General features: G+C 43.9%; 1 protein-coding gene across 1 annotated transcript in view; it reads right to left on the bottom strand.

The window, feature by feature from the left end:
• The window catches only part of ahnak (AHNAK nucleoprotein), a 75,759-nt gene that overhangs the window by 15,742 nt on the left and 47,066 nt on the right, over positions 1-12,951 (bottom strand). The window contains exons 3-5 of the mRNA XM_073031267.1: positions 9,620-9,773; positions 7,892-8,082; positions 78-4,289 (exon numbers count right to left, since the gene is read on the bottom strand). Coding sequence (XP_072887368.1) covers positions 78-4,289; positions 7,892-8,082; positions 9,620-9,773 — 4,557 coding nt within the window. The remainder of the gene's footprint in view (positions 1-77; positions 4,290-7,891; positions 8,083-9,619; positions 9,774-12,951) is intronic.

Genomic DNA, 12,951 nt, shown 5'->3' on the forward strand with positions numbered 1-12,951 from the left:
TTTCCACCTCCTTCAACATCAGCCCCTGGCACATCCATATCAACATATACTTTAGGTCCTTTGATTTCTCCCTCCACCTTTCCTGATGGCACATCAATATCATAGTCTCCTTTCAGATTTGGACCCTTCAAATTGAGATCAATGTCTGGTGCCTGAATCTTGGGCAAGTGAATTGAAGGCATTGAAAACTTGTGCTTGCCTCCTTTCACATCAGGTCCCTCAATATCAACTTCAGGGCCCTTAATATCAACATCTGGGCCTTTGATATCACCTTCCAGTTTGACATCAGGGACATCAACATCTCCAGACAACTTAGGACCTTTGAAGTCCCGTTTAAAATCTGGCATTCCTATCTTAGGGCCTGAGATATTGAATCTTGGCATTTTGAAACCTGATCCTTTAAATTTCCCACCTCCTTCAACATCCACATCTACATCTGGCATTTGAACATCTCCTTCGATTTGTGGCCCAGACACTTTAAAATCTGCTTCAGGAATCTTGGCGTCAATGTCAACATCAGGACCTTCCACTTTAGGTCCTCTCCTTTGGAATTTGGGCATTTTAAATTTCGGCATGCTGAACCTTCCACCTCCTTCAACATCCACATCTGCATCTGGCATTTCAACATCTCCTTCTATCTGGGGCCCAGACACTTTAACATCTGCTTCAGGAAGATCAGCATCAATGCCCACATCTGGGCCTTCAACCTTAGGCCCTCCAATTCGGAATTTGGGCATTTTAAATTTTGGCATGCTGAACTTTCCACCACCTTCAACATCAGCCCCTGGCACATCCACATCAACATCTACTTTAGGTCCTTTGATTTCTCCCTCCACCTTTCCTGATGGCACATCAATATCATAGTCTCCTTTCAGATTTGGACCCTTCAAATTGAGATCAATGTCTGGTGCCTGAATCTTGGGCAAGTGAATTGAAGGCATTGAAAACTTATGCTTGCCTCCTTTCACATCAGGTCCCTCAATATCAACTTCAGGGCCCTTAATATCAACATCTGGGCCTTTGATATCACCTTCCAGTTTGACATCAGGGACATCAACATCTCCAGACAACCTGGGACCTTTGAAGTCCAGATTGAAATCGGGCTTTCCTATCTTCGGGCCTGAGATATTGAATCCTGGCATTTTCAATCTTGGTCCTTTAATTTTACCACCTCCTTCAACATCCACATCTACATCTGGCATTTCAACACCTCCTTCGATCTGGGGCCCAGACACTTTAAAATCTGCTTTAGGAATCTTGGCCTCAATGTCAACATCAGGACCTTCCGCTTTAGGTCCTCTCATTTGGAATTTGGGCATTTTAAATTTTGGCATACTGAACCTTCCACCTCCTTCAACATCCACATCTGCGTCTGGCATTTCAACATCTCCTTCTATTTGGGGCCCAGATAAACTAACATCTGCTTCAGGAATATTAGCATCAATGTCGACATCTGGGCCTTCGACTTTAGGCCCTCTCATTTGGAATTTGGGCATTTTAAATTTCGGTAAGCTGAACTTTCCACCTCCTTCAACATCAGCTCCTGGCACATCCACATCAACATCTACTTTAGGTCCTTTGATTTCTCCCTCCACCTTTCCTGATGGCACATCAATATCATAGTCTCCTTTCAGATTTGGACCCTTCAAATTGAGATCAATGTCTGGTGCCTGAATCTTGGGCAAGTGAATTGAAGGCATTGAAAACTTGTGCTTGCCTCCTTTCACATCAGGTCCCCCAATATCAAATTCAGGGCCCTTAATATTAACATCTGGGCCTTTAATATCACCTTCCAGTTTGACATCAGGGACATCAACATCTCCAGACAACCTGGGACCTTTGAAGTCCATATTAAAATCGGGCTTTCCTATCTTAGGGCCCGAGATATTGAATCCTGGCATTTTGAATCTTGGTCCTTTAATTTTACCACCTCCTTCAACATCAACATCTACATCTGGCATTTCAACATCTCCTTCTATCTGGGTCTCAGATATTTTAACATCTGACTCTGGTAGATTAGCATGAATGTCAACATCTGGGCCTTCTACTTTCGGCCCTCTCATTTGGAATTTGGGCATTTTAAATTTCGGCATGCTGAACTTTCCACCTCCTTCAACATCAGCCCCCGGCACATCCACATCAACATCTACTTTAGGTCCTTTGATTTCTCCCTCCACCTTTCCTGATGGCACATCAATATCATAGTCTCCTTTTATTTTTGGACCCTTCAAATTGAGATCATGGGCTGGTGCCTGAATCTTGGGCAATTGTACGGAAGGCATTGGAAACTTGGGTTCACTTCCTTTAAGTTTGAGTGAATCTATGTCAACATTTGGGGCTCTAATGTCAAGTTTTGGGCCCTTAATGTCACCTTCCAGTTGGACATCTGGAACATTAACATCTCCTTCTATTTTGGGACCTTTTACGTGAAGCTTAATATCAGGTCTTGAAATTTTGGGTTCTCCTGCTTTTACACCTAGTCCATCTACATCAATTCTGGGGCCTTTAATATCACCTTGCAGTCTGACATCAGGGGCATCAATATCTACTCCCACTTCAGGTTGTTTGAGGTCGAGATTCACATCGGGCGTTCCTATCTTGGGTCCTGAAACGTTGAATGCCGGCATACTAAATTTCGTGCCTTTGGTTGTACAGGTTCCCTCAATACCCAAGTCTACCTTAGGCATTCCAACTACTCCTTCTACTGTTGGTTTAGTGATTTTAACATCTGCCTCAGGAAGACTGGCATGAATGTCCACATCTGGGCCTTCAGCTTTTGGCCCACTCGTTCGGAATTTAGGTATTCTGAATTTTGGTACTTTTACACTGCCCCCTTCAGTTTCAGCCTGTGGTACATCGACTTCAACGTCCATCTGAGGACCTTTGATCTTTCCCTCTAACCTTCTAGAAGCCACATCAATATCATGGTCTTCTTTCACCTTTGAGACCTTGACACCCAAATCAATGTCTGTAGTCTTTATCTTGGGCCAATTCATGGCTGACCCTGCCAACCCATGCCCACTTTCTTTTACATCAGTTGCTTCAATGTCAACTTTAGGACCTTTAATGTTCACACTTGGAACTTTGATGTCACTCTCAAAACTAACCTTTGGTGCATCAAAATCTTCTGTCACCTTTGTATGTTTGATTTCAGCGTCAGAGATAAGCTGTTTGGATCCTGAAAAACTGACTCCTGAAATTTTAAAAGTTGGTTCTTTGATCTTACTGGAAGCCAGATCTTTATCTGACAGTTCAATGTTGCCTTTGATCTTGGGTCCAATTGGTTCAATATTCCCTTCTGGGAGTTTGCTGTGGATGGACATTTCAGGTCCTTCTGGTGTTCTCCACCTTACTTCTCCCCCATCCGTAGAAAACTCCTTACCAATGGATGCTGATATATTAAGTTTTGGTTCTTTCAGTTCAACACCCTGTTTCCCATCTTGCATTTTAAAACCTGAATTTTCAACAGGTACTTGTGTCTGAATATCAAATATCGTATCTGCAGAACGACTCTGATTTCCAGATAGATTCAGACCAACCGTTGGAAGAGCAACGCCAGAGTTGATTGCACCTGTGTCAATAACAGCATTTGGACCTCTCACGTGTGATCCAGAAATGGCAACTTCTGGCATCTTGACCGAAGGCATGCTGATTTTTCCATCTGAATCTCCAACATGAATTGGTTGTATTGCAATCGATGGATTGATGGTAGGTACTTGCACACCCATTGTAACGTGTGGCGCAGAAACGTCAATACTTGACTCAGGGAGACTGATTTTAGGTGCGACATTTGAGTCCCTGACTGTCTTTGCAATTTTGACATCAAAGTTGGATGACTGCATTGCTTCACCTCCTACACTGATCTGTGGCATGTGAAATGCCGTCTGGCTCTGTTCTGTGTCTGGTCCAGCTACCTCCACTACTTTTGTTTTTACAATGTGCATCGTATGTGTTGTCCGTTGGCTATCACCCAGTTGAAATTTTGAACCTTCAGAACCAGCGAGACTAACATCCACATCCATCTCTGAAGACTCCATTGAGGATCCTGGTCCCTCAGCAGTGATTTGCTCATGCCGTGGAACTTTAATCTTAAATTCTGGACTGTGGATATCTACATCCGTCATAACTGTGGGACTTGTCACATGAACTGTGCGTGTAATGACCTTCCTGGTGATACGTACACCGGAAGATCCGTCACCTTCAGCTGATGCCTCTGCGCCATCTTCTGACTTTAGGCGAGGTTTGATTTTCTTCCTAAAAATTCTCTGGTAGTCTTCATCATCTCCACTCTAGAGGAAATTAAAAAGAAATCTGTATCATACCCTGATTCATGGTATCTTTACTAATATCCTTTGAGACCAGAAAAATTCTCCATTCAGCCTATCTCATTTAAGAAAATTCAATATGGTGATGTTTATTAAAGATAATGTCAAGTTCAGATATAGAAACTGATGAACATTGTCTAGATTTGCTCTCTACTCCCTCCCATGCTCTTCTTGCCCTCCCTTCCCCCTTCCATGCTGACCTTCATCCCATCCCATCTACCACTGCCTGGGAGACATTTGTACGTTCTCCCCGTGGCTATGTGGGTTTCCTCCTGGTGCTCCAGTTTCCTCCCACATTCCAAAGACATGCAGGTTAGGGTTAGTGAGTCGTGGGCTTGCTAGGTTAGCAAAGGAAACACTGCAAAACACGCAGGCTGCCCCAGCACATCCTCAATCTGTGTTGGTCGTTAACGCAAATAATGCATTTTACCGTATTTTTCGATGCTCATGGGACAAAACGAGCTAATCTTTGTTTTATTAGCTAATCTGTTGTAGAAATCTTTCTCTGTGTCTGTATTACAGTTCCAGTGACCCAGGTTCAATACCACCACTGTCTGTAAGGAGTGACCACGTGCGTTTCCTCCAGGTGCTCTGGTTTCCTCCCACAGCCTAAAGATGTACGTGTCAGTAGGTTAACTGGTCCCATATGAGTGTAATTGGGTGGCATGGGCCCATTGGACTGGGAAGACCTGTTATCATGCTTGTCTCTAAATGAAAATAATTAACAAATATACTTGCTTTGTGTACAATTTTAACTGATGTGACTCCCAGTCTAAGGGAGCACTCCGTGTGTTATGGCAATATCTTAGAAGTCCTTCATGATAAACTCCCCCTTTGTATCCCAGTTTCTGGCTACATTTGTTGATACTGATAGCTTCTTGAAACTTTCTGCCATAATTAGATAGATAGATAGATAGATAGATAGATAGATAGATAGATAGATACTTTATTCATCCCCATGGGGAAATTCAACTTTTTTTCCAATCCCTGCAGCTGGGCATCCATATTCCTGTGACATTTTCCAGGTGAAACGTGACCTTTCCACAGGAAATGTGACCTTTTCCAGGTGAAATGTGACCTTTCTCAAGTGAATTGTTCTACTACTATTTATTTGTGAAAAATCGCCACCGAGTATGAGACAGAAGCCATGGGTTGTAGGGAGAAAATTTGTTGATAAGGATAGAACAGAGGGGAAAAAGCAGGATAAAGATGTTGAGAGAGATAACAAATTAGCAATGATTGTCAGGTCAGATTCAATAGACTGAATGGCCTAATTCAGCTCCTATGTCTTATGCTCTACAGCACAGTGTAGGCCATTCCAGCCCACAGTGTTGTGCTGACATTTTAACCTACTCTTAAGACCAATCTAACTCTTTTCTCCTTCATAATACTCCATTGCACTATCATCCATGTGTCTATCTAATGCCCCAATGGATCTATTTCCACCAATCTCTCTGGCAGGGCGCTCCATGCACTCACAAGGCACTGTGTAAAATAGCTACCTCTGATATCCCTCCCCCAACACTTTCTTCCAAACACCTTAAAATTATGCCCCTGGTATTAGCTGCCTTAGGGAAAGGTCTCTGGCTGCCCAATTGATCTATGCCTCTTGCCATCTTGTACACCTCTAGCAAGTCACCTCTCATCCTTCGCTCCAAGGAGAGAGTCCTAGGTCAGACAACCCATCATAAAACAAGGACTGAGTTAAAAGAACTAGTAATTACTCAAGCTGTTCCTGTTGCAATCAACTATGTTAGAAATGGGTTATAAATTTTGGAGCAGAAACATTTAAGTTTGAATTTATGGATTTGAATTAGGGCATCGTGCAATCAAAACCTCCAGATGCGGGTTTTGCCATTAAATGTACTCTCTGTTCCATCATTAACAAGAGAAAATCTGCAGGTGCTAGAAATCTGAGCTACACACAAAATGCTGGAGGAACTCAGCAGGCCAGGCAGCATTTATGGAAAAGAGTATTGCCGGCATTTTGGGCCGAAACCCTTCAGCAGGACAGATCATTTCAGCCTGAAACGTCAACTGCTTACTCTTTTCCATAGATGCCTGACCTGCTGAGTTCCTGCAGCATTTGGTGTGTACCTCTGTTCCATCTATTATTTTCCTCAGATTTTTTCTCCCTTCCTGTCTTTCAACGAGAGACTATGCCCTTTACGAGTGATCATCTTTTAACTAGTTCAAGGCACATGTTATAGAGTCATAGAACAGTACAGCACAGAAACAGGCCCTTCAGCCCATCTAGTCCATGCTGAACCATTTAAACTGCCTACTCCCATCAACCTGCACCCGACCATAGCCCTCCACACCCCAACCATCCATGTACCTATTCAAACTTCTCTTAAAAATTGAAATTGAGTTCGCACGCACCTCTTGTGCTGGCAGCTCGTTCCACACTCTCGCCACCCTCTGAGTGAAGATGTTTCCCCTCATGTTCCCCTTAAACTTCTCACCTTTCACCCTTAACCCACAACCTCTGGTTGTAAGCCCCACCCAACCTCAGCAGAAAGAGCCTGCTGGCATTTATCCTGTCTATTTTCCATTAATTTTTTTGTATACCTCTATCAAATCTCCTCTCCTACATTCCAAGGACTAATGTCCTAAACTATTCAATCTTTCCTCATAACTCAGGTCCTTCAAATCCAGCAAAATTTTCTCTTGTACTCTTTTGACCATATTTATATCTTTCCTGTCGGTAGGCACACAATACTCCAAATTAGACCTCACCAACATCTTCAACATAACATCCCATCTCCTGTACTCGATACTTTGATTTATGAAGGCCGATGTGCCAAAAAGCTTTCTTTATGACCCTATCCACCTGTGACACTGCTTTCAATGAATTATGGACCTGTATTCCCAGATCCCTCTGTCCCTCAGTCCCCTACCACTCACTGTCTAAGACCTACCAAATGCAACACCTTGCACTTGTCTGCACTAAATTCCATCTGCCATTTTTCAACCCTGCAAGCTAATCTTTTGCCTTTCAGCTGTTGGCTAAGCAGTTCATCACCGTGGGACAAAAACAGAATAGTATCTATCAGATCAGGCAGCATTTGCAGATAGAGGAGTTTTAAGTTCACAAATCCTGCCTAACCTGCTACGTATATTTCCATTTCCTGCTTTTTTATTTCCGATCTCCAGTGTTGACAGCATTTGCCGTGTAAGTGTGGATGCCAGGGCAGCCAAACCCAAACGTGCTTGCCACGCTCAGTTAGTGTACGTGTTTCAATGAGGAATATGAACACTTGCCATTTTAGCCTTCCATCATCTAAACTGCTGTTAGTTTTGGAATATTTCAGATGGCTGCTCCTCGAGGCGTTTCTGTAATGCACACAAGAGATTCTGCAGGTGCTTGAAATCCAGAGCAACGCACGCAAAAATGCAGGAGGAACTCAGCAGGTCAGGAGAGGAATAAAAGAGTCGGCATTTCGGGCCGAGACCCTTCGTGAGAACCTTCCTGCATTTTGTGTATGTTACTCTGCAATGTACAGATAGTGTCATCTAGCAATTGTGAGCCTATGTGACTTTACGCGATACTCCAGTGCACATACCAATACAGCATCCGGACTTGTGGCCCCATATCGTTCTGGCTCCCAGGAGTAACTTCCCCCGGGAGAAAGCCTCTCCCCTTTCCGATGTAACTTCAGTCCCACTGTGTGTCGATCCACTGTCTGTAGTATTTTCTGTGCTTCTTCATATCCAATGTCATCAAAGTAAATAGTTGCACTTACGATTTGGTCACCTAGACAGAAGAGTGTAAGAACTTGTATTTATATGAGTACAGTCCATCACAGGTAAAACCCTCCCCACCATTGAGCACATCGACACGAAACGCTGTCGTAGGAAAGCAGCGTCCATCATCAGAGATCCTCACCACCTCTGCACTCTAGTTGAACCTTCATTGATCTTGTTTGCTGAGTTTGCCCACAGGACAATGAATCTCGGGGTTGTAGGTGGTGACATGTACGTACACTGATAATAACATTTACTTTGAATTTTGCCTGCATCGCCACCTGGTAAGTTGCAGAGAGTTGTAAAATTAGTCAGCTGCATCATAGGTTCTAGTGTTTGTAGTATCCAGGAGATCTTCAAGGAGCGGTGTCTCAAAAAGGTGGCGTCCCCCATTAAGGACCCCCACCACCCAGGGCATGCTCTCTTCTCACTGTTACCATCAGGGAGGAGGTACAGGAACCTGAAGGCACACACTCAGCGATTCAGGAACAGCTTCTTCCCTTCTGCCATCAGGGAGGAGGTACAGGAGCCTGAAGGCACACACTCAGCGATTCAGGAACAGCTTCTTCCCCTCTGCCATCAGGGAGGAGGTACAGGAACCTGAAGGCACACACTCAGCGATTCAGGAACAGCTTCTTCCCTTCTGCCATCAGGGAGGAGGTACAGGAGCCTGAAGACACACACTCAATGATTCAGGAACAGCTTCTTCCCCTCTGCCATCAGGGAGGAGGTACAGGAGCCTGAAGACACACACTCAATGATTCAGGAACAGCTTCTTCCCCTCTGCCATCCGATTCCTGAACGGACACTGAACCCATGAACACTACCTCACCACTTTTATTTCTGTTTTTGCACTACTTATTTAACTGTTTAACATATAGTCTAGTAAATACTGCAATTTGCGTTTTTTCCTCTATTATTGCAGGGTACTGCTGCCGCAAAAGTCAACAAATCCCACGACATATGGTGGTGATTTGATTCTGATTTATAGTTCCTTTTAGTTCTGTCGTTTTGAGGGTTTTGACCTCACAGAGCTTAAGGTACATTATTGACCTGATTGGGAGTTGATAGGAGTCAAGGAGAGTAGATAATGGGCAGGAAGGGCTTGTGTTTATAAGGATGCTACAAACTATTCACTAAGTAGAAGAAGGATTGAAAATTCATGTATTTACATTTGATGACACTGCCTAAAGGATGGCATACTATAAGCAGTATAAAAAAAAGATTAAAAATTGAAAACTAATCAAAAAGGTTTTTTTAAAATCTCTTCCAAGAGCGTGGGAGGGCGGATTGGTGTTGTTCTTTAAAAGGGTTCCATAGTTTTTCTTTGTTTCCTGTCCGATGTGGGGAAGATGCATCCCAGGGTTGCATGCTACATACATAGCTTTGACAATAAATGTACTTTGAATCTTTGGATGGGAGGGGTATGGAGGGCTTTGGTCCGGGTGCAGGTCGATGGGACTAGGCAGAATGCTAGTTTGGCATGGACTAGATGGGCGGAAGGGCCTGATTCTGCGCGGTAGTGTCTGATGACTCTATGACCATACCTTCTTTCATCACTCCGCTCTTCCCAGCTGGCGAATTCTCCATCACGTCCTTGATGAAGATCCCATCGTCACTACCACTTATGGTGAACCCGTGTGCAGCAGCTCCCGACCAGTTCGGGAGCAATACATCCAAATCATCATCTTTCTTAGCCATCTGCGGAAACAAGAGGGCACAAAGTATCAGTTAACTACTCGTGCGCTGCGGAGAGAAGCCCTGACCGGAAAGTTACGGTCGGCACCAGGCACAAGAGATTCTGCAGACGCTGGAAATCCAGAGTAACACACACAAGATGCTGGAGGAACTCAGCGGGTCGGGTAGCATCTATGGAGAGGAATAAACAGGTCAACGTTTTGGGCCGAGACCCTTCATCAAGACTGGAGAGGAAGGAATCAGAATAAGACTGTGGGGAGAGGGGAAGCTGGCAGGTGATTGGTGAGACCAGGTGAGGGGGAAGGTGCATTTAGGCAGAGGCAAGTTCTCAGGAAGGACCTATAGCTGTGGTAGGAGGTCTGGAGAAATGCATGGTTGAAATGTCAGTGACTAGCAGAGAGAGAGGGTCTCAATGAAATCCCATGAAGATTAATGTAATTTGACTGAACATATTGACCGTCAAACAAAACAGCCTTCCTCCAGGTAATGCTGGGCCCACAAAACAGACATCGCACACAGTACACAAACTAAAATACTACCAAAAATAAGCTGATAAAATATCATTCAAAGGGCATGTACGGTGCACCACAGGTAAACAGTGAACAGCTCGCTCTCCGAGTGACGAAAGCTCGGAGGTGCCAGGGTACTCATTAGTCTCACCGCCTGAGGAGACAGGTTCTATTGTTGTTGAGACCAAACATCAGGATAGGGAAGAAATGGGACCTCAGTGACTTTTTGTTGGTGCTGGACAGGGTGCTCGGAGTACCCCCTGGGATTTTAATGCACAAGAGTCTCCAGAGTTTACAGAGAATGGTGCAAAAAGCGACGCCCAGTGAGCAGCAGTTATGTGGGCAAAGACGCCTTGTTAAGGAGAGAGGTCAGCGGAGAATGTCCAGACTGGCTCAAGATGACTGGAAGGCGACAGTACCTCAAATAGCCACACGTTATAACGGTGTGCAGAAAAGCACCTCTGAATGCACAGCACATCGAACCTGGAAGTGAATGGGCTATAGGAATTGGAAGGCCACAGACATGCACTAAGTAGCTACTCCATTAGGTAGCTACTCCATTAGGTTGAGGAGGTACCTCATAAGGTAGGCACTGAGTGTAGATGCTGCCTGGCCCTCGATCGTACAAGAGAACATCTGGAGAATCTTACCTCTCATCATATACTGGCCAGCTCAGTCTTCTAATATACAGAAACAAACTCCAACAAATTCAGAGTGGATCAAACTACAGGCACATTTATCATTTCACTTGCAAGGGAAGTTCAATCTCCACGCAAGTGCCTGGAAAATAGCTTCAATCTCATGACTCATGCAAAATACTTCTGTATGTTTTACAGAGAACAATAATTAGGTTGCTCAATTTTATAACATTCCATAAGACCATAAGATATATGTGCAGGATAAGGCCATTTGGCCCATCAAGTCTGCTCTGCTATTTCATCAAGGCTGAACCATTTTTCCTCTCAACCCCAATCCTATACCCTTTCATGCCTGACCAATCAAGAATCTATCAACCTCTGCCTTAAATATACATAAAGACTCGGCATCCAGAGCAGCTAGTGGCAAAGAATTCCACTGATCCACCATTCACTGGCTAAAGAAATTCCTTCTCCTCATCTCCGTTCTAAAAGGAGGCCTCTCTATTCTGAGGCTGTGTCCTCTGGTCTTAGACTCTCCCACCACAGAAAACATCCTCTCCACATCCACTCTATCAAGAGATTTCAGCATTCAATAGGTTTCAATGAGGTCACCCCCACACATTGTTCCAAATTCCAGCGAATACAGGTCCAGAGTCATCAAATGCTCCCCGTACAACAAGCCATTCAATCCTGGAATTCTTATTCTGCCAGTTGTTCTTTAGAAGCTGAGTCTTGTTACTCTGTTGTCAAAGCACCCCTCCCACTATAAAATACACAACTCGTGTCATTAAAAAAAAGCACTGCTTCCTATCATAAAACACACAGACTTGGCATACCTCCCATCCAAACCAGTAAAGCACTCTGGGATTTCATAGGTTCCATTTTGTTATATTGCATTTTACAAAAGTTACACATTCATAAAGGCTTCAGGATTACAGATATATTCCCACATTCTGCTGCCTGCCTCATTGTTCAACAAGGAAAGGTGTCGGGTGATTTGAAAAATGAAAAGCAAAACAAATTAAACAATGCACTTTTAAAGAGAGCACAAAAGCAGAGAGACCTTGCTGTGTTTGTGCTTAAAACTTGCAGCAGGCCACCAGAATACTCCATGAAGCTTGTCGAGGATATTTGGTTTGTAAACAGAAACCGTGTGTTAAAGTAAAACAATAATTCAACTGCAGTTAAAATTCTAGCCAAGAGAATCAAGCGTGAGCCAGCTCCATCGTGGACACTAGTCTCACCAGCATCGAGTATATCTTCAGAAGGCAATGCCTCAAAAAAAGTGCCATCCATCATTAAAGACCCCCACCTACTATCAGCAGGGAGGAGGTACAGGAGCCTTAAGTCACACACTCAACAATTCAGGAACGGCTCGTCCCCTTTGCCATGGGATTTTGGAATGAACAATGAACCAACCCAGTCATGCTACCTATAATTTTTGTTCCCTCTTTGCACTACTTCAATTTATATTTTATATACATTCCTTGTTGTAATTTATAGTTTTCTTGTGTATTGTACAGTACTGCTGCCACAACAACAAATCTCACAACATATGCCAGTGATATTAATTCTGATGGTTATGTCACCAAAACCACTCAAAAGTTTCTACAGATATACCTCAGAGAGTATTCGAACTGGCCGCATCACCGTCTAGTATTGGGGGTGGGGTTGGGGGGGGGGGCGTTACTAACAGGATCAAAGTAAGCTGCAGGGAGTTCCATCTTGGGCACCGGCCTCCGTCGTATCCAGGACATCTTCAAGGAGCGATGCCTCAGAAAGGCAGCGTTCGTCATTAAAGACCCCCACCACCCAGGACATGCCCTGTTCTCATTGCTACCATCAGGGAGGAGGTACAGGAGCCTGAAGACACACACTGAACGATTCAGGAACAGCTTCTTCCCCTCTGCCATCTGATTTCTAAATGGACATTGAACCTCTGAGTACTACCTCACTATTTTTTAATTTCTATTTTTGTACTACTTATTTAACTTAACTATTTAATATAAATATGTAATTCACAATTTCTTTCTC

This window comes from Hemitrygon akajei, chromosome 28 (genome assembly GCF_048418815.1).
Source record: "Hemitrygon akajei chromosome 28, sHemAka1.3, whole genome shotgun sequence".
Taxonomy (NCBI): domain Eukaryota; kingdom Metazoa; phylum Chordata; class Chondrichthyes; order Myliobatiformes; family Dasyatidae; genus Hemitrygon; species Hemitrygon akajei.